Consider the following 22,386-nt stretch of genomic DNA (forward strand, 5'->3'; position numbering starts at 1 on the left):
AAAAAATCATTTGAGCTCTTGTAGATCATCATTATATTAGCATATTCTATGAAATCCACCAAAACTCATGAAAGCCAAACTGGGGCAGGAAAAAAATAAAAAAACAAACAAACAAAAAACAAAACGACTAACTGGACTACACATAATCAAAGCAAAAAATTAGGGGAAAAATAGTTATTTTGCTCTTAGTTTGTAAAGGCTGAAATTTGCATGGTAGAGATTATTTTCGGAACAATATATATTTATAAGTGCTTTTATTGTTTGGCAAGCTGAATCTAGGTCCACCTAGAAGTTCTGATGACAGAAGACATGTACATAGAAATCAATAAAAATCACACTCAGAGTATTTAACTGTTAGGGAATAAATGAAGTAACTAGAAGAATAGGGACTCTAATTTTTCTGAGTGTTCTGTCAAAATGGGTAGATACACTTCCCTTCTGAAAGCCAAATGCTACCTAGGAAAACCCAAACTTCCTTCATTATGTCATGCCCCAATATTAACAGTAAAATGTTTAAAAATATGGAGAAATCACTGGTAACCTTGTCAATCACCATGAGCACATGACTTAGTACCATTAACAAAATACTGGTTGAAGAAAACTAGGGGAGAAAAACCTGATACCCTTGTTACATATAACTGAAGGCTATTAAAAAAAATCATTCTTCTGTTTTGCTCAAGACATGACAATAAGATAATATTTGGCAATGTGTCTATGTATCTGTGTTTATATTTGATTTGTTCTTAGAAATGCCAATTTATAATGAGACAAACATCCGAGTGCCTTGTCTTTGAATGAGGTAGTTGTTCTAAGGTTCATAGTCCAGGATCCCTATTGGGATCTCATAAACTTCTAAAACTGTAGGCAAATTGTGTGTATGTGTGTATATGTATGTAATACATGTGTATGTGTGTATACATATGGACATGCCAAATATAAATATATAATATATATTAGTATACATAATAACTAGAAATATGTATACACACCAAATATATATACTATATATAATATATATATAAATTACATGTATATGAACAGACACATATATGCATTTTTTAGAAAAAGGGTACACAGCTTTAATCAGATCCAGAAACAATTAAGAATCACCATTCTAAAATCTCAGTTGCCTGGGGACTGGGAATCAGTGACAAAGTCCCCCCAAATCACAGGTATAATTGGAATAAAAGTGACTGGGGCTAGCACTGCAGCCATCCAAAGCATAAGCAGCATCATTCAGGGCTTGTTTTACCATAAGACGTCGCCTCAGGAACAAATTGAATCGCTTTGCAGACTGTGAAACAATCAACAGAAAGTTAGCAAATTCTGCCTGACATTAAAGTCTCCAAAATGCAGGCATGCAAATACACAAACCTTCAGTATGATCATTCAAGTGAGTGTGTGTGTGTGGGGGGGGGCAATTAAATCTGGAGGGTGGGATTAAGGAGGGCACATGATATGATGAGCACTGGGTGTTACACGCATCTGATAAATTATTGAATGCTACATTTGAAACTAATGATGTACTATATGCTGGCTTATTGAATTTAAATTTAAAAATTAAAAATAAAATTCGAGGGTGGGAGAAGCTAGTGAGAGGGAAAGAGAACAAATATAGGAAGAAAACAATAAAGAATAAAGGAAAGAGGGGAAAAGAGACTTCAAGGTAAATTTCCCTAAGTTATTTACACAGTAACTTTAAATAATATGTATTTGTGGAACTGAATTAAGGAAGAAAGGAGAGAGAGAAAAATAATGAAGGAAAACATGAGAAGGATGGAAAATATTAAGTATATGCCCATATAAAGCCGGCAAAGAAAGTAAAATCAGTACAATTCTACTATATGGTATGGAAAGTTCACCTCATAGCATAAAATATTTCATAGCCTTCCAAAATACTGGGGTAAAGAAAGGGAAAGACATTTGGTTACTTAAATGCTGAGCTGTCTTTAATCTTCAGTCACTATGACTCTTAATTATTTTAAAAGATTTTATTCACTTATCTGACAGACAGAGATCACAAGTAGGCAGAGAGGCAGGCAGAGAGAGCAGAAGGGGAGCAGGCTCCCTGCTGAGCAGAGAGCCCAATGCGGGGCTCGATCCCAGGACCCTGAGATCATGACCTGAGCCGAAGGCAGAGGCTTTAACCCACTGAGCCACCCAGGCGCACCTATGACTGTTATTTTTAAAACACCAAGGCAATTACCTAAAACATCTGGGAAACTCAATAATATTTTAAAGAAAACCAAACAATGGCACAAAAAGGCAAGTGCTATGTGTATTTTATAATACAGTGAAATATAAATACTCTAATAAAACTGTCAATAAAAAGTTTTAGTTCTTGTCATGGAAAAAGTTTTGCCGAAACTGTTGTTTTCTTACAATAAGCCAGACACCTAAGCAAAGGTGATTGCTGCAGTGAAAAATCCCTGCTCTATAAACCAAGGACCAGCTATGTACAGCCAAGTTAATACCGCTGTTGCTTAAGAACACAACAGACACAAGAAGGATGCCGGTTATTGCATAAAGCATATTTTTAAAATCCTTTCATTTTTTAAATTTAAGATTTTATTTATTTGTCAGAGAAAGAGAGAGAGCACAAGCTCCCGCTGAGCAGGGAGCCTGATGTGGGACTCAATCCCAGGACCCTGGGATCATAACCTGAGTAGAAGGTAGACACTTCACTGAGTCACACAGGCGTCCCGCATAAAGCACATTTTAAACTGCATTTTTCTGCTGGGCTGATATTTTTCATCTTAGCACTTTGATATTCTTAGGATCTTTCATGAGATCCACAAGTTACTGTAATTCTCAGATGTTTTTTCCTAAATTCATCACAGAATCATTAAGAGAAAGGAAAGAGTTGTGCACTAGGGGTCATGCAGGACCACACTATAACTTTCATGGGCTCTATCTGACCTATTTGCTTTCTGTGGGCTCTTTCCACCATTAAAAAAAATTTTTTTCAATTTGAAAAGAAATAAATGAGGAGAGCTTGGGTGGCTCAGTCAGTTAACTGCCTTTTGTCTGCTCAGATCACAATCCTGGAGTCCTGGGATCCAGCCTCGCTTCAGGCTCCCTGTTCAGTAGGGAACCTGCTTCTGCTGCTCCCCCTGCTTATACTCTCTCTCTCTCTCTGACAAATAAATAAGTAAAATATTTAAAAATTTTTAAATAAGTAGAAGAAATAAATGAATATACATATGTATGTGTGTATATATTTTTTCATATATACAATTATATTTATGGGTTTTTTTTAAAAGAGTATATTTATTTATTTGACAGAGATCACAAGTAGGCAGAGAGGCAGGCAGAAAGAGAGGGAAGCAGGCTCCCCGCTGAGCAGAGAGCCCAACTTGGGGCTCAATCCCGAGACCCCTAGACCATGACCCAAGCCGAAGGCAGAGACCCAATCCACCGAGCCACCCAGGCACCCTGTTTTTGCTTAATTTTTATTTTAGAAGAAATTAAAATTAAAACATTTCCATGGGCTCCAAAAAGTGTTGTAGGCCCGAGTAATCACAGCGCCCACTGTGCCTATACAATAAGCTGGCCCCTGGGACTCCTGGCAGGTTCAGTAAGTGAAGCATCTGTCTTTGGCTCAGGTCATGATCTCAGAGTCCTGGGATCCAGCCCTGAATCAGGCTCCCTCTCAGTAGGGAGTCTGCTTCTCCCTCTCCCACTGCCTTTCCCCCTGCTTGTGTATACTCTCTCTCTCTCTCTCAAGTAAATAAATAAAATCTTAAGTTGGGCCTAGGGTCATGAATTAACTAAGTACCATACATATAAGACTTGCTAAGAGGCAGGGTTTAAAAAGTTACTCAGATGATTGCTAAAAAGCCTTCTGCAATAAATACATCTAATATCAATACATCTAATTCCCAATACATTTCTTCACAATATAAAAGCCAATGGGATCAATACCAGCAGTTGACCATGAAAACATATTGATTCAACAGTTAATGTGTTTTAAACTTAATTTTAAATATATTACAAGATCACCAGCAAAGGACTAGATCACAAAAAGATAAAATTATGTTCCAGTGATAAAAATTATAGAATTAATAACTTTGTTATAAATTTCCATCTTGTGCTAAATTATGTTTAAATGGGTAACACTGAAACTAATGAAAAGGCATTTTTTAAAATCAGTGCTATTTCCTTGTTACCTTAGTAACTATTTGATGTATTTATTTCTGACTTTCTTCAAGAATTGAATTTTTTAATATAGTAAATCATTTAATGTATGAATTTTCTTGCCTTTTTCATAACATTACCATAATATTAAAATAAACTTTCATATATTATAAACTTTTCATAAAAGTTTTCCCTACGTAATTTCACATTAAATTTAATCTAATTTATTCATACGAAGCCACTTTAGAGTCCTTTCTTTAGGAATAGAGTTGATAACCTGAATTACTGGAGCCACATAGTATGAGTTGTCAATGGTATCGTTCTCTCATTATATGTAATTTTGATCACTCATCTGCCTTCCTCTCTCTTTATGTATTTTTTTTCTCGCACCCTTCCTTGGCCATTTTTGAATGTCTTCAACAGACCAGCTACTGACCAATACAGGCAGTACTCAGTGTGGGAGAGCAGGAAGCACTTGAGAGATTGCTGACTCTGGTTCTGTCTCAGCTACTATATCACTGGTGACGGAGGAGCAGGGTATGAAAGTCCAGTATCATAGACAATTCCGGTATACATACTGTAAGTGAATGAAAATCAGTACAACTCAGGGAGTTGTAATACAGGAAGCCATTCAGTGCTCTGAATTCCTAAGCAAGACAAAGCCCAGCTGCTCTTGAGACTTTGATTTCACATTTAAATCTACATTAACACTTGAGGTTAAGGATGTAGACACTCAATCTACAAACTATGAAAATCACTTATTGAGTGGATCCTACACAAGACCTAAATTTAAACAAAAACCACAGCAATTAAAAACTAATTAAAACTAATTAAAAGCTACCATATCTTCATTTCTTTGTGCCGAACACTGGGTACTCTGTATGTTTAATGTTATCAGGTAGATTCTTATTAATTATCAGCAAATGGTAATAAAGACACAGAATCAACTAGGTACACAAAAGGCTTGCACACCCTTAGTGTTCACCCAATAAAATAATAAAAATAACAAAAAATCAACTACCAGCAAATTCTTATGACATTGGTAAAATATTCCTTCTTGAAAATTATGTTTGTCTAAATCCTAAACAATTTCTAAGTTGTATCTGATAAGTTTTAATATTGTATATGTAAGTTTCAATTTAGTAAATGGAAGTTAATTTGGAGAATCCCCAGTTATGTGTAACCATATCTGGATATACCAATGCTTGTGGATTGAGCAACAGACTTTGCTTTGACAGTATATGTGTAACTTCCTTGAAGATCGCTTTGAGTGCTTTTTTGAAGATTGCTTTTCATAGTCTCAGCCCCTGTGGTCTACATATTTCTATGCCTAAACTGTAGCTTCAAAATATACAGTAATAGCCATGGGGAATTTCCTTTCTATTTTTCTAGTTTGAAATATTAAATGGACTAATCAGACACAGAAATATTCGTATATACTTGCAATGGACCTTAAGAATGTACAGTGAAACACCAAGCTTTAACTAAGACTGTTCCTCAAAGACCAGCACATAAACATCATAGAATAATTAACCATGTAGCAAAAATTTAAGGAAATGGATATTTGCACATAAAAAGAGAATCCAACTTATGAGAAGAATCCTAGGAAAAACGACAGAAGATTCTGGTCTTACATGGCAAGAAAAATCAAAATTTCAGTATCTGAATTCCTTAATCAATTTCACCAAGAAGTAGGCAGTCCCCCTTTTTTTAAAAAAAAAAAGATAGGGGTGGCCTGGGTGGCTCAGTGGGTTAAAGCCTCTACCTTCAGCTCAGGTCATGATCCCAGAGTCCTTGGCTCGAGCCCCGCATTGGGCTCTCTGTGCAGCAGGGAGCCTGCTTCTTCCTCTTTCTCTGCCTACCTCTCTGCCTACTCGTGATCTCTGTCTGCCAAATAAATAAATAAATAATCTTTTAAAAAAGATATTTATTTATTTATTTATGAGAGAGACAGAGAGAGTGCATGAGCAGAGGGAGGGAAAGAGGGAGAGTGAGAAAGGGAATCCAAGCAGACTCCCCACTGAACATGGAACCCAACACAGGGCTTGATCCCATGTCCCTGAGACCATGACCCCAGACAAAATCAAGAGTCAGATGCTTAACTGACTGAGCCACCCAGGTTTCCCAACACTCCTTCTATAGAAATAGGAAAAATAATGTCAATGCTCCCTCTCATTTAGTCATTTTCTTTGTTTTTGTTTTGGTGTGGTTTTGGGGGGGCAGTTTGCAGAAGAAAAACTTTGGCTTTTTTTTGCAAAAAGAATTTAGGATGCATTTCCCGGTGAAGATAGTTCAAATGGAATTTTTTTTTCCCACCCTGAAGACATTTGAAGTGGATAGAACAGATCTCTAAAATTGAAGACATGCGAAGTATTATGTCTTCTTGGGAATTTACTGTGAAATGGGATTTTATGAATCTCTAATGCCTTATGCTTAAGATTCTTCCTATTTGTTTATATATTGCTTCACGGGAAAGACATTTTTTAAGTTAAAATGAATAAAATATATCATTTTTATCAACTATGAGTATATTTGACAAATTTGGCTATACACTATGAACTATAAATATGCAAAGCTCAATTTCAAATACACCAATGACACATTTGCAAAAGGCCCCAAACAGGCAACTGCAATTCATTGCTGAGATAGACCAATATGCAGGGATATGGTTGCACCATTTTTTCCAAAAATTCAACTAATATAATGTTAAAATATTCATTATTTTTTTAATAACATACTTACTTTAAAAAACTTTTTAACTAGTAAGAACATATGTGTGTGTGTGTGTGTATGCACACATACATACATATGTGAAGTGTAATAATATAAAATGTCCACTGATGTATTTATTTTCTGGCCAACATTATTACTCATTTCATGATTAAGCCTTAAATATATTTTGTCATGCAGGGGAGCTATGTTAAAAAAATTAATTATTCCAGGGTTCCTGGGAGGCTCAGTGGTTAAGCACCTGCCTTCAGCTTAGGTCATGATCCCAGGGTTCTGGGATCGAGCCCCACATCAGGCTCCCTCCTTGGCAGGAAGACTGCTTCTCCCTCTCCCACTCCTCCTGCTTATGTTCCCTTTTTCACTGTGTCTCTCTCTGTCAAATAAATAAAAATCTTCTGTTAAGATTTTAAATTAAAAATTAAAATTAATTTTAATTAATTAAATTAATTAAAATTAATTTTAATTAATTAAATTAATTAAAATTAATTAAAAACTAAATTAAAGAGAAGAAAGAGAACGAGTGTCTTCCTTCCCAAGGTCAGATTCAGGAAGACTGTATCCCCTCACTGAAGGTCGTTGAGCCTCTCAAGAATCTTGTCAGTACATGATGCTCTCTTTTTATTCCCTTCAGTTCTATCAATAATAATTGATGCATGAATACAATAGCTATACATAGTGGCATTCTCTAGCACCCTATATTTGTGAAAGTTTTTCATTCAGAACTTCCCATCTTATCCTACTCTGAATATGGCTGATAGAACCCTAATTGATACAGATTCTTCTTTTGTGGTATTTCTGTGACATTAAAAGAAAATTTCCCTGGAGAAATGGTTGATTCCAGGACTGATATAGGGAACAAATAAAATGAGCTTAGGGCACATCGCAGTGCTACAAAGTAAGTAAGTGCTAAAAACAAAGCAAAACAAAATTAATAGGGTTAATAAAGTTCCAAGTAGCCACAGCGACAACAATTTGAGCAAAATAAACAAATAAATAAATAGTATTGGGTTTGTAACAGAAAATAGAAAATAAATATCATGAGTGCATCATGATAGAAATGAATGAATGAATGAATGAATGAATGAGAGATAAATTTTCCATACAGAAGAATTCTAAATAGTTCATTTACCCTTAAGGACTTGAAGCGCAACCCCCTAGTCCTTAAAGGTAGGCGTCATAGATTGACTTTCTTCTAAGGAAAATAGTATAGAAAGGGAGAAGAAAAAGAATAACTTTATAGCAGAGCAAAATGACAAACACTACTTTAAACCAGACAATCAAAGTTAACATCAAGAATGGTAAGTCATGTTGACAGAGCATACACTTGATATAATGTGATGAAAATATCACTTAACTTCTATTGTCTTCCTCCCCAAAACACATTTACTCCAGTCTAATCATGAGAAAAACATCAGAAAAATCTCAATTGGGGGACAGTCTATAAAGTATCTAATTAGTACTCCTGAACACTGTGAAGGTCATTAAAAACATGAGAAGTATAAGAAGCTGTCACAGCCAAGAGGAGACATGCCTATTAAATGCAGTGTAGTAAAAATAAATTCAGAATGGGTTAAAGACCTAAATATGAGAAATCCTAGAAGAGAAGGGGATATAGGAAGTAACCACTTTAAAAAAAAAAAAAAAAAGGAAGTAACCACTTTGACACTCCTGTTGCAACTTTTTTTCTAGCTAAATCTCTTAGGGCAAAGGAAACAAAAGCAAAAGTAAACTATTAGGATTACATCAAAATAAAAAGCTTATGCACAGCAAAGGAAAAATTGACAAAAAATAAAAAGGCAACCTATAGAATAGGAGAAGATATTTGCAAATATCTTGACATATCTGATAAAGGGTTAGGATATAAAATATATAAAGAACTGAAACAACTCAAAAAACAAATAATCTTGGGGTGCCTGTGTGGCTCAGTCAGTTAAGCATCTGCATTCAGCTCAGGTCATGATCCCAGGGTACTGGGATCTAGTCCCACATTAGGCTCCCTGCTCTGCAGAGAGCCTGCTTCTCCTTCTGCCTCTGCCTCTCTCTCCTCTCTCTCTCTGTCTCTCATGAATAAATAAATAAAATCTTTTAAACAACAACAACAACAACAACAAAAAATCCAATTTTAAAATGGGCAGAAGGCACGAATGGACATTTCTCCGAAGAAGACATCCAGGTGGCCAACAGACACATGAAAAGATGTTCATTACCATCAGGGAAATGCAAATCAAAACTACAATGAGATAGCACCTCACACCTGTCAGAATGGCTAAAGTGAACAATACAAGAAACAACAGGTGTTGGGGAGGATGTGGAGAAAAAGGAACCCTCATGCACGGTTGGTGGGAATGCAAACTGGTGCAGCTGCTGTAGAAAATACTATGGAGATTCTGGAAGGAGTTAAAAAATAGATGGCCCTACCATTCCATAATCACACTACTAAGTATTTCCCCAAAGAATACAAAAACACTAATTCAAAGGGATACATGGCACCATATTTTTATAGCAGCATTAGTCAAAGATAACAGAAGCAGCTAAAGTGTCCATTGATTGATGAATGGATAAAGAAGATGTGGTATATATATACATTAGAATATTATTCAGCCATAAAAAGAATAAAATTGTTCCATTTGCAATGACATGGATGGAGCTACAGAATATAATGTTAAGTGAAGTAAGTCAGTCAGAGAAAGACAAATATATATGATCTCACTCATACATGGAATTTAAGAAACAAACAAGCAAAGGGAAAAAAAGAAAGAGAAACAAACCAAGAACCAGATTCTTAACTACAGAGAACCGACTGATGGTTTCCAGAGGGGAGGAGGCGGGAGGACGGGTGAAATAGGTGATGGGCATTAAGGAGTGCACTTGTCGTGATGAGAACAGGTGATGTATGGAAGTGGTGAATTACTATACTACACACCTGAAACTAATAAAACACTGTATGCTGCCTATACTGGAATTAAAATAAAAACCTAAAAATAAATAAATAAATGCAATGTAGTATCTTGGTGGGATCCTGAAATAGAAAAAGGACATTAGGGAAAAACTACAGAAATCCGAATGAAGTATGGACTTCAGTTAATAATAATGCACCAATAATAGTTCATTAATTGTACCATACTAATGCAAGATGCTAATAACAAGGGAAAATAGAAATGGGGTGTAAGAAATTTGATGTATTACTGTATTCACAGTAAATCTGTAAATCTAAAACTGTACTCAAATTAAAAGTTTATTTGACATATGGTTTCACTTATTTGTGGAGCATAACAAATGACATGGAGGACATTGGGAGATAGAGAGGAGAGGGAAGTTGAGGGAAATTGGAGGGGGAGGTGAACCATGAGAGACTATGGACTCTGAAAAAGAACCTGAGAGTTTTGAAGGGGTGAGGGGTGGGAGGTTGGGGGAACCAGGTGGTGGGTAATAGGGAGGGCACGTGTTGCATGGAGCACTGGGTGTGGTGCAAAAACAATAAATACTGTTGCGCTGAAAAAATAAATAAATAAATATTTTTTTTAAAAAGTTTATTTAAAAAAGAAGCTTACTGTTTAATTTCCAAAACTTACTGTTTAACCAAAGACACTGTCATCAAAAAAATGAAATACCATAAATAATTTTCAAATCATTTGGAATCTAGAATAATAATCACTAGCATATGACATAATGGGGAAATTATTTACAACTTTATCACAGGCAGGAGGATAACAATAAATATGTAAACAGCTCCAAAAAAAAAATTTCAAGAGAAAAAGGAAACACCTAACAGTTTGACAGGAAAATAGACAAAATAAATGAACAGAGTTATCCAGAAAAATAAGTTAAAATGACCATCAACATAGGAAAAGATGGATGTTCCACTCATACAGAGAGAAAGGAAAATTTAAACCACACTAAGGGGGTGCCTGGGTGGCTCAGTGGGTTAGGCCTCTGCCTTCAATTCAGCTCAGGTCATGATCTCAGGGTCCTTGGATCAAGTCCCTTATTGGGCTCTCTGCTCAGTGGGAAGCCTGCTTCCTCCTCTCTCTCTGCCTGCTGCTCTGCCTACTTGTGATCTATCTCTCCCTGTCAAATAAACAAAATAAAATATTTAAGAAAAATAAACCACACTAAGATACACAGCTAACTGATGGAGCTCCCAGCCGCCACTAACCATCTCAACACCAGACAGGCAAAAATCAAAACTCATGACAACATGCAGGCATCCTCCTAGATGTAAAGAAATGTAAATCATAGGGGAATTTGGCAATATGTGGCAAAATTACATATATCTTTATTCTTTTTTTTTTTTTTAAAGATTTTTATTTATTTATTTGACAGAGAGAGATCACAAGTAGGCAGAGAGGCAGGCAGAGAGAGAGAGAAAGAGGAGGAAGCAGGCTCCCTGCTGCGCAGAGAGCCCGATGCGGGACTCGATCCCAGGACCCTGAGATCATGACCTGAGCCGAAGGCAGCGGCTTAAACCACTGAGCCACCCAGGCGCCCTATCTTTATTCTTTTATGCAGAAATCTTATTTAACACTGGCCAGATTATCAAGACTGACTCTCAAGGGTATTTATTATAACAATATTTGTGATAACAAAAGATTAAAAACAACTCAAATGTGCATCAATAAGGGGCCTGAATGAATATACCATGCTAAACCCCCACAATGTAATATTATGCAACATACAAATGAATAGGAATGAAATCTACATACAATATTACGTGAATTCAGGTTATGTTAAGTGAAAACGAAGGAACAGACCAGTATATACAGTATGCTAACTTTAGTGTAAGAAGTAGGAGGAATATACAGATGTATGTGTACACACACACATACACACACACACCCATGTATGGAAAAGTAAAGGACACGTTAAAAGGAAAACCCAAGTACAAATGATTACTACAGAGGATTAAGAGGAAAAACAAGGAAGAAAATTTTCTCTGAAAATGCTGCATTTTAGTTTCATCCTCACATAGATTTACCTTCAAGCTAATAAAGGTAAATCTATTTACTTTCTTCTTTACGCTTCTTGCTTGCACCAGCCCCTCCAAGTATTTCAAAGGACATTCTAACAAAATGTCCTCATGGTTAAATAGTTTGTAAATTTTAAAAAATAAATTATTATTGTTCCATTATTCTTCTTAAAGAGTGACAGCAAAATAGCATAAGCTTTAGGTTCCGTTAAACCTTATTTGATCTATGGCTTTCAACTTTGGAATCATATAAATGTTTTACATGATCCAAAAAAAAAAGAACAAAGTTTCAATTATTATAATAATTGATTATTCTTCATTCTGGAACATTACAGATCAGTATGCTAACGGAAAGCAAAACATCACCCATGTTAAAATTGTCAGTGTAAGAATATAACTCTATTTCACCATCTTCCCAAATAGCATCATTTTTTTTTTTTGCTAAGCAATTAGTGAAAATTTTTAAATCCCTTTACTAACTTCTTAATTGATATTCAAATTTGATTATTAAATAAATTGTACTTCATGATTATTCTTAGGCATGTACTCAAAAGGGAAAGGACTGAAGGGATGAAATATGAAGAAAGAATACTGAATCACAGTTCAAAAACTCGAGTTCTAGTCCAGGATCCACCTCTTCAACGTCAGGATAATTTTGGTCAAGTCATTAAGTCTCTGAGATCCCTCATTTTTTTTCTCATTTGTAAAACTGAGAAATTAAAATACAAGCAAACAGCTATGCCTTATGTGTATTTCTCATAGATTCGTTTGATGTTACTTTTTTCCCCATAAGAAACTGATTTTTTCCCAAAGTAATAAATTCTAAAATATCATGTATGAGGACCTGAAAGATAACTGACCTGGGAAAGAGAGCATCACCTGCTCTGACTACATGATAATACCCCATTTGTGTCCATGCAGGAAAGTATAGTGATGGCTGCTTACCACTGGTTCTTCACTGATGAGAAAGCTGGTCTCTCTGCTGCTCAGGGACTGCTAACAGTAACATGGGGGAGACGGAATGTTGTTAATAATAATGCAAGTGGGGAGGATATAACTTTCAACTACAAAAACTCTAGGTTCTCAATACAGAAATACACAACCTGCAATTCAGGGAACTTACAGAGCTCCTGAAATTGAATGCAAAACTGTGGGTGTGCGTGTGTGTGTGTGTGTGTGTGTGTGTGTGTGCAGGGAGAAAGAGCTTGAGAAAGAATGAGAATTTTGAAGGTAGCTTTATCAAATCAAAAAACCCAAGATATGGGAACTGGTTAAGAAACTACAATGTTATAGAGAAATTAGCAAAGAGTACCACCTTTGGAATGATGCTGGGTCGTGAGCAGGACCACAAGGAAAGGTAGAACTAACCGGCTATTTCAGGCCTTTCAACAATTTTTGGGGATTATTAAACAAATATTTATTAAATTAAATGATTATTATTTTATTTATTACTTTATTAAATAAAGTGAATACCTTAGGAAACACACCAGAGTTCTTAAGGATCTGTACTTACAACCCAGGAAAAAATCCATATTTGGCTATAAATACATACAGAACGCTTGTAATTAAAGTAATAGCGAGGACTCTGTATATTGGATTTTAAATCCTCATACTCCCTGATAGACTGCCCATTACAGCGTACGCGCCTGGAGCCACACCCATCACTTCTTGTGGTCGCTGGTGTCAGGCACCAGGGGGTGCTATGGAGAGGCAGCAGTCAGCAAAAAAGAACCTTAAATTCGTGGCTAGATGGGGAGTTTACTTACCTGGTTCTTGGAAATCACAAACAGCATCATTATACCCAGGTGCCACAAGAAAAAAAAACAAAAACAAAAAGAAAACAAAACTAATTTATCTGTTTTCTTAAGGAGGACAAGGAAAAGAATTTTGAACACCTATTAATGTTCATATTATGGTATTCAAAATAAATTCCATGAAAAGATAAATGTCATCTATGGTATTAAAGCTATGCTGAAACAGTTGGAAGAACTACAGTAAACTGAGTCAAAGAGTAAATATATGTTCAAAATCCTCTTTTCACTGATGTGTGTTCTGCCTATGGAGCTTGAATGAATCCCATTAACTCACCTAAATACATCAGATATGAGTTAAAATGAATATCTCCATCCCTCAATTCTAAAGCAGCAGCCTCTAATAATAAATTGTGCACCTATATTTCTGCCTTTAAGATAATATATAAATCTATTATAGCTTCACTTTATGTTGACTCCTCATAAAATAATTTTTTTCATTTATGGTAGAGAGTGGCCAGTTGTTTACTTAAAAGAAGGTACAAAAAAAAATACATTAAATGTCCCAAAAGCAACCAGACTAGTCACTTTACGATCTCTGCCTTTAAGAAATATGAACCTGTTGTGACTTTCCAATCAAAACCTGTGGGTGTATCTTCAGTTTGCAAAATAAAATTCACATAGGTTCCTTCATACTTCTTGCTGAGTATTTCATTGTTTAATTTGTCACTGACCTTAGTCTCAGGCCAAGGGAGAATCCGTGCTGTTCTCAATACTACATTTCCCCCTTCCATAGCTGTGACTTTCCTGTCTCAGGCTGCCTCCTTCCCTGACCCCAACCATTACAGAATGGAATGAAATGGTACAAAATGTAATGAAATGAATAAATAGATGAATGATTGATGCAAACTTCCAGTAGCAAAAACAAAAACAAAACAAAACAAAAACGAGGCAGTATTCAGATCTGTACATCACCACAGAAACTAAGTAGCAATCCCGACTATTCTAAACATAAGAAGCAATTGTTTGGAAATTGAAATTCAGGGGGAAAAAAGTACTTTTACACAGGAGTCTTTAAAGCAGTATTCTTAAAGAGGTAATACAGTAGAGTGATTAAGAGAGCAAGCTCTAGAATCAGCCTGCTTGGGTTCAGAAGCTCAACACCAGAATTTTATGGATATAGCAAACTACTTTAGTCTCATTTTAAAGACTCTTCATAACCTTTTTCTTCAGTTATGCAAAACTAATGACTTGATACATCTCAACTTGAGCAAGTTAACCTCTCCATGCCACAATTTTAGTACAGTGAAATTAAATATGATAACACGTGGGAAGTTTCCAATATATGTTGACATTTTAAAATTAATATTTGCTTAATTTCTTGTGATCGCATCATAAATTTAATATATTTATCATCCCATACATTTTTAATTCACATGCATTCTCTGGATCTCCAAAAAAATACTAACAATGCTCAGTGATGACCTACATCAATTGTAGATCAGAGGCAATAGTCTAGAATTCAGTCCTTTTCAAGTTTAAGCAATTGTGAAAGAAGGGATCATTTGAAAGTGTAAGAAAATTTTAAAATAGTGAGCCTAGAATTTATATGTATTCTGTCTTGAATTGAATTCAATTGAATTATTCTGATCATCTTTGCCTCAATCCAAAGCTTGGATGAATAGTCCCTTATTAATATGTCTTTTTAAAAAATGGACTACAATGTAGATTTTGCATTTTTATAGCATTTGAGCATTTGATTCGATAAAAGAAAATCAAATTGGCATTGAGGAAAAGTTACATAAGTTGTATTTTTTTTCTTTTCATTTTGAAATAATTATAGATTCGTAGAAATTTGCAAAGATAGAAATCTCATGTGCCCATCACCCAGTTTCCCCCAATGATTAATGCCTCACATAACTATGATACAACCTCAAAACCAGGAAACTGACATGAGTACAATGTGTGTGCATAGCTGCATAGCACTGTGTTGTATCAGATTGTACATTTGAGTAAGAACCAGTCCAATTAATACACAGAGCAATTCTAGCCAGAAGGATCTCCTTTGTGCCAATCCTTTAAGAGTTATGTCTATATTCCTCCCCCAAACATACATAACCACTAACAAGCACTAATTTTCTCTCCATCTCTATTATATTGTTATTTCAAGAGTTATAAAAATAGAATCATACAGTATGTGGCCTTTGAGATTTTTTTTTTTTTTCATTAAGCTTAATGCCCTGGAGATCCATCTCGGCTGTGTGCATATCAATAATTGATTCCTTTTATTGGTGGGTAGTAGTTCATGGTGAGCTATGGCACAGTTGATTTAACTGGTCACCTACTGTAGGACATTCGGGTTATTTGTACTCTGACTACTATAATAAAAGCTACTCAAAAACAATTGTTCCAAGGTTTTCATGTGATTATGTTTTCATTTACGTGGGATAAATGCCCAGGGGTGTGATTACTGAGTCATAGGGTAAGTGTATGTTTAGTTTTTTTTTTAAGAAACTGCCCCACAGGGCACCTGAGTGGCTCAGTGGGTTAAGCCTCTGCCTTCAGCTCTGGTCATGATCCCAGGGTCCTGGGATGGAGCCCTGCATCCGGCTGTCTACTCAGCAGGAAGCCTGCTTCCTCCTCTCTGCCTCTCTGCCTACTTGTGATCTCTCTCTGTCAACTAAATAAATTCTTTAAAAAAAAAAGAAAAGAAAAGAAACTGCCCCACAGTTTCCTAATGTGACTGTTTCTATTTTCCATCCCTACCAACAATGTATGAGAGCCCTGGTTTCTCAGCATCTCCTCCGCTGTTTGGTATCGTCACTATTTTCCATTTTAGTGGTTCTCGTGGGCATATAGTGATAGCTCACTTTGGTCTTATTTTGCAATTCCTTAATTGCTAGTCATATTGAACATCTTTTATTTGCCAGATGTATTTATTTTCCATCTATATCCTCTTTAAGGAAATATATCATCATGTATTTCACTCACTGGGGCTGGTTGTTTTAATGCTGGGTTTTGCTGTTTCTTTATAATACTGTAGATAGGAATCTCTCGTCAGATAGGCAATGTGCACATGTTTTCTCCACACCTGTGGCTTGTCTGTTCCTCTTACCACGATCTTATATAAAACAAAAGTTTTTAGGTTTGAAAAAGTCCAACTTACTAATTTTTCTTTTATGGATCATGCTTTTGTGTCATGTCTAATAGCTCTTTACAAAGACCTACTTCCCAAAGGTTTTCTCCTATTTTTTCTTCAAAAAGTTGTATAGTTTAATGATTTGCACTGAAATCTGTGATCAGTGTTGAACTGATTTTTGTATAAGGTGTGAGGCTAAAGTTAAAGTTCATAATTCTGCCTATATATATCCAAATGTTCCAGCACCATTTGCTGAAAAGACTGTTCTTTCTCCATCGAGTTGTTTTTACTCATCTGTCCAAAATCATTTGGGAGTAATTGTGTGGGGCTAGTTCCGAAGTTTCCATTCTGCTTCATTAATCTACATGTCTCTCTCTGGAAATAACACAATATCTTGATTAAACTGTAGCTTAAAAAAAAAAAAAAAGGATTCCTCCCACTTTCTTTTTTCAAAACTGTTTTATCTCTTCTACTTCCTTTGCATTTTCATATAAACTTTAGAACAATTTTGTCTATGTCTACAAAAAGTCTTGCTGAGACTTTAATAGGAATTGGATTAACTCATATACCCAACTTGGGCTTCCATGTGTTTACCGGTCATATATAGAAATGCAATTGATTTCTGTATGAAATTAGCTTCTTTGTTCCAGGAGGGTTGGGGGGGGGGAGGTTTGTTTTGGTTTGGTTTTGGTTTTTAGAGGGGTTGGTTTTGTTTGTTTGTTTTGTAGATTTCTTAGATTTTTCTGTTTAAGAAACTGCCCCACAGGGCGCCTGGGTGGCTCAGTGGGTTAAGCCTCTGCCTTCAGCTCTGGTCATGATCCCAGAGTCCTGGGATGGAGCCCCGCATCCTGCTCTCTACTCAGCAGGAAGCCTGCTTCCTCCTCTCTCTCTGCCTCTCTGCCTACTTGTGTCATCTACAACCTGGCAGAGTTTTATTTACTCCTTTCTTATCCATATGCATTTTAGTCTACCTTATTGAAAGAATTTTCAGTGCTATGTTTAATAGGAAGAATAAAGGAAGATATTCTTGTCATGTTTTTGACCGTAATGGAAAGCATTCAGTCTTTTACTGCTTAATATGATGCTACTGTTTTATTGATGTTCTTTTTTAGGTAAAGAAGTTCCTCTCTATTTCAAGTTTTCTGAGATTAGATACAGATACAGACACAGATATAGATACAGATAAATCTGTGGGTGTATATATAAAATAAATGTTTTTTTCTGAAAAATATTAAATCCTCTGATTTTTATTCTTTATCCTTTTTATATAATCAAGTACATCAACTGATTTTTGGAAAATGAATGAGCCTTCCATCATTGGAATAAACTTCACTTGGTTATGGTATTATATTCTTTTCATATTCCATTTGCAAAGTATTTTACTAAGGATTTTTGTGTCTACGATCATGAAAAATATTAGTCTGTAGTTTTCTCTCTTTTTTTTGGTACTATTTTTGTTTGGTTTAGTATGAGGGTAATGCAAGCCTCTAAAATGAATTGGGAAGTGTTCGTTCCTCTTCTGTTGTCTGGAAGAGATTGGTGTTAATTATTCTTTAAACATTTGGTAGAATTCTCCAGTGAAGCCATCAGATTTCTTTAGGGGAAGAAGTCCTTAAGTTACTCATTTTATTTCCTTAATAATTATGGAACTATCCTATTATCAATTTAATATTGAATGGGTTAAGATAGTTTGTGATTTTAAGGAATTCATCTACTTTATTTAAGTTGTCAAATTTATATGTGTAGAATTATTCCTAGTATTCCTTTATTATCATTTTGATATCTACAAAATCTATAGTGATATGCCTTATTTTATTCCTGATAGTATGTTTGTCTCTTCTCTCTCCCTTGCGCTTTCTCTCTCCTGTACTTTTTTGGTAAGTCTTGCTAAAAGTCTGTCAATTTTATTATCTTTTCAAAGAACCAGCTTTTCATTTCAATTATTTTCTCTAACATTTTTCAATTTTCAGTTCATTGATTTCTGCTCTTACATGGTTTTGTTTTTTCTGGGTTTATTTTGCTCTTATTTCTTGAGATGGAAGCTTATTATTGACTTGAGACTTCTCCTTTTTACTAACAAACATTTAGGGTTACAATTTCCCTCTCAGCATTGCTTTGGCTACACCCCTCAAATGTTAGTATGTTGTATTTTCACTTTTATTCAGTTGAGTGTTGTTTTGTTTTGGTTTTGTCTTTTTCTTGAGACTTTCTTTGTCCTTTAGAAGTATGTTGTTTAGTTTCCAATTGTTGGAGCTGTTCCTGTTCTCTCTCTTACCAATTTCTAGTTTGATTTTATTGTAGTTAAAGAACTAACTCTGCATGATTTGAATTATTTTAAATTTGTCAAGGTTTTTCTATGGCTCACAATATGGTATTTCCTGGCATATATTACATCAGCACTTGAGGTGGATGTGTATTCTGCTGTTAGGTATAATAGTCAATAAATGTCAATTATATCCCATTGGATAGCAATCCTATCCTATTTTTGAGCCCACCTATATCCTTGCTGGTTTCTATTTAGCTTTTTCATCTATTGTTAAGAAAGAGGTGAAGTCTCCAATTATAATTATAGAGTTGTGTATTACTTCCTTCCATTATATTAGTTTTTGCTTCACATATTGTGATGCTATTATTTGGTGCATACAACTTTTAGCATCGCTATGTCTTATTGTTGAATGGACCCTTTTTATCATTATATAATGTCCCCCTCTGTCCATGGTAATTTTCTTTGCTCCAAAGTATACTTTATAGGAAATTAATGTAACACCCCTACTTTCTTCTTATTAATGTTTGTATATATCTTCAGCCATAATGTATATTTTTAATTCTCCTATTGTCATGCTTTTTAAGCCACTTTTTAAATCTCTTACATTTCATGTAATTATTGACACACATTAGCAATTAATTCTTCCTTATAAAGTTTTTTGTTTCTATTTGTTCCCTCCATTTTGTGTTTCTCTGTCTTTTCATGACTTCCTGTGGGTTACTGAAACCTTACTTTATAATTCCACTTTTATTTACCGAAACAGTTTTTGTTTTGTTTTGTTTTGTTTTAAAGATTTTATTTATTTATTTGACAGAGACCACAAGGAGGCAGAGAGGCAGGCAGAGAGAGATTGGAGGAAGCAAGCTCCCTGCTGAGCAGAGAGCCCAATTCAGCGCTTGATCCCAGCACCCTGGGATCATGACCTGAGCTGAAGGCAGAGGCTTTAACCCACTGAGCCACCCAGACACCCCTCGAAACAGTTTTTGAGTGTATCTCTTCATATAGTTTTAAAAATGGTTGCTTTTTATATTAAATTACATATACATTACTTATCACGGTCTACAGTTTACATACTTTCTCAAGTAAGATACAAAATCCTCACCTTTCTTTGTTTATAATTTGTTTATAATTATCTTCTATATTTCTCTGCATACACTGAGAACCACATCAGATGTTGTTAAAATTTTTACAACTGTCAAACATAAGTTTGATAACTCAAGAGGATAAAATCTTATTTTTATTCTTCCTGTTGTTTTTATCCCCCTCCCTCACGTTACAAAATTCTTTCTATTTTCTGTTAGAGAACTTCCTTTGATCAATCTGTTAAGGTAGATGTGCTGGTAAAAAATTTCCTCAGTCTTCCTTCACTTGAGAATGTCTTGCTCATTTCTAAGGATATTTTCACTGGCTGTAGAATTCTGGATTGGCTTTTTTTCTTTTTCTTCTTCTTTTTCTTTTCTTTTCCTTTCTTTCTTTCTTTGTATTTGAAAAAACATGTGTACCAGTTCCTTCAGCCTCACAGTTTCTGATGAGAAATCTATGGTAATTTTAATTATCGTTCCCTTGTAGTTAAGACGTTGTTTCTCTCTCACTGCCTTCAAAATTTTCTTTTTCTTGTATCTAGTTTTGTGAATTGGTGTGAATTTCTTTGGACTTACTTATTTCTGTGGTTCCCTCAGATTCTTGAATTTGTAGTTTTAGGTCTTTTGACAAATAAAAATTTCTATTCTATCAGATTCAGTGATTTCTTTTATCCTTTCCACTTTGCTGTTGAGGTGGTTTTTTTTTTTTAATTTCAGTTATTCTATTTTTCAGTTTTAAGCTTTCCATTATGTTCTTCATTAAAACGTCTATTTTTTTTTTTTGCTGAGATTTCTATTTTTTTATTTGTTCAAAGAATGTTCACAAATAGTCACTGAAGCATTATTATGTTGCTCTACAATCCTTATCTAAATAATTCTAACATCTGGGTCACCTTAGCGCTGTTATCTGTCTTTTCTCATTCAAGCTGCTATCCTTCTGGTTCTTGGTATTACGTGTGACTTTCCTCTAGAAATCTGGACTTTAGAACTTTCGAGTATTATCTTATGAGTCTAGATTTTATTTAAACCTTTTGTTTTTTTAAAATACTTTTATCTATTTATTTGAGAGACACAATGGGAGGAGACAGCGTGAGAGGGGAGAGGTCAGAGGGAGAAGCAGACCCTCCCACCGAGCAGGAAGCCTGATGTAGGACTAGATCCTGGAACTCCAGGATCATGACCTGAGCTGAAGGCAGTTGCTTAACCAACTGAGCCACTCAGGTGCCCCAAACCTTATGTTTTATTAAGTCTCCTCTGATACTACTCTGGTGGTATCTGATCACTAGCTGATGCAAGTAGAAGTCCAGGTTCCCCACTCAGCTTCTGTGGACATGAGGTGGTGGTGAAGGTGGTAAAAGTGTTTCTCATTAATGCTGGCTGGTGTTGGGAGTTCAAACTTACCATCAGACCTTCACCAATACCAAGCTGGCTAGAAAGGGCAAAGGTGCCTCCTACATGGCCTTCACTGTCAGGGAGAGATAATGAGGTGGCTTTTCTCCCAGACCGTGGTGAAACTACTGGCTCTCCATTAGGCTACCTCTAATACCAACCCAGCAGAAAAGCATTGGGCACCTTATTGCTACTGATGAGAGTGGAAGTCTAGCTGCTTACATGGTCTCCACCAACTTCACGCAGGGGATTGTGAGAGAGGGACATGTTAACATCCAGTGGGAATGAAAGTCCTGGATCCTCATTCAGAATTCTTTGACACAAACTCTAGGAGGATTTGGGGCATGCTGTTATCACCAAACAGGGGTTAAAGCCTAGTCTCCTCACTAAAACCTAGCAAACTAACTTCAGTGTTGTCCCTAGACACTAGACAGTTTTCTTCTTCTCTCTAACTTTCAGAGTCTTCTTGTTTTATATATAATGCCCAGGTTTTTAGTAGTATTTAGCAGAAGGAACAGGGAAAATTTTTCCTACTCCATCTTTCTGGAAGTAAAAGCTACGGTCACTTTTGAACTAATTAATTTGATAATATATCCATTTAATAATTCCAAACTCTATTAGGCATTCTTTAATTAAGTTTCAGAGAGATGTTATTTTTACTCCAAAGTACTTTATATGAAAAACGTTAAGTCAAATGTAAAGCCTTGAAAATCTAAGCAAAATTGTTTCAAATGAAGACCCATCCAAGGTTGAAAGCAAGGAAGGAATATCCATTGCTTTTTAAATATGCAAAGAGATAAGGAACAGAACAAATACGACTTGATGAAATTGTTTTTCTATTATAAAAGTTTAAGTCTAGAGTGTGTGTATGCAAATGAAAGATACACACAGAAGCAAAGAAATTAACTGTAATTGAAGTTAACTTC

At 35.4% G+C, this 22,386-nt stretch overlaps 1 protein-coding gene across 3 annotated transcripts in view; it reads right to left on the reverse strand.

The window, feature by feature from the left end:
- Positions 1-22,386, reverse strand: part of ANO5 (anoctamin 5) — a 101,863-nt gene that overhangs the window by 67,903 nt on the left and 11,574 nt on the right. Inside the window, exons 3-4 of one of the 3 annotated variants that reach the window (XM_046017568.1) lie at positions 13,600-13,605; positions 12,779-12,829 (exon numbers count right to left, since the gene is read on the reverse strand). In XM_046017568.1, coding sequence (XP_045873524.1) covers positions 12,779-12,829; positions 13,600-13,605 — 57 coding nt within the window. The remainder of the gene's footprint in view (positions 1-12,778; positions 12,830-13,599; positions 13,606-22,386) is intronic. The other 2 variants (XM_046017571.1, XM_046017569.1) reach the window with 2 other exon arrangements.

The sequence above is a fragment of the Meles meles genome, chromosome 8 (assembly GCF_922984935.1).
Source record: "Meles meles chromosome 8, mMelMel3.1 paternal haplotype, whole genome shotgun sequence".
NCBI classification, from domain to species: Eukaryota; Metazoa; Chordata; class Mammalia; order Carnivora; family Mustelidae; genus Meles; species Meles meles.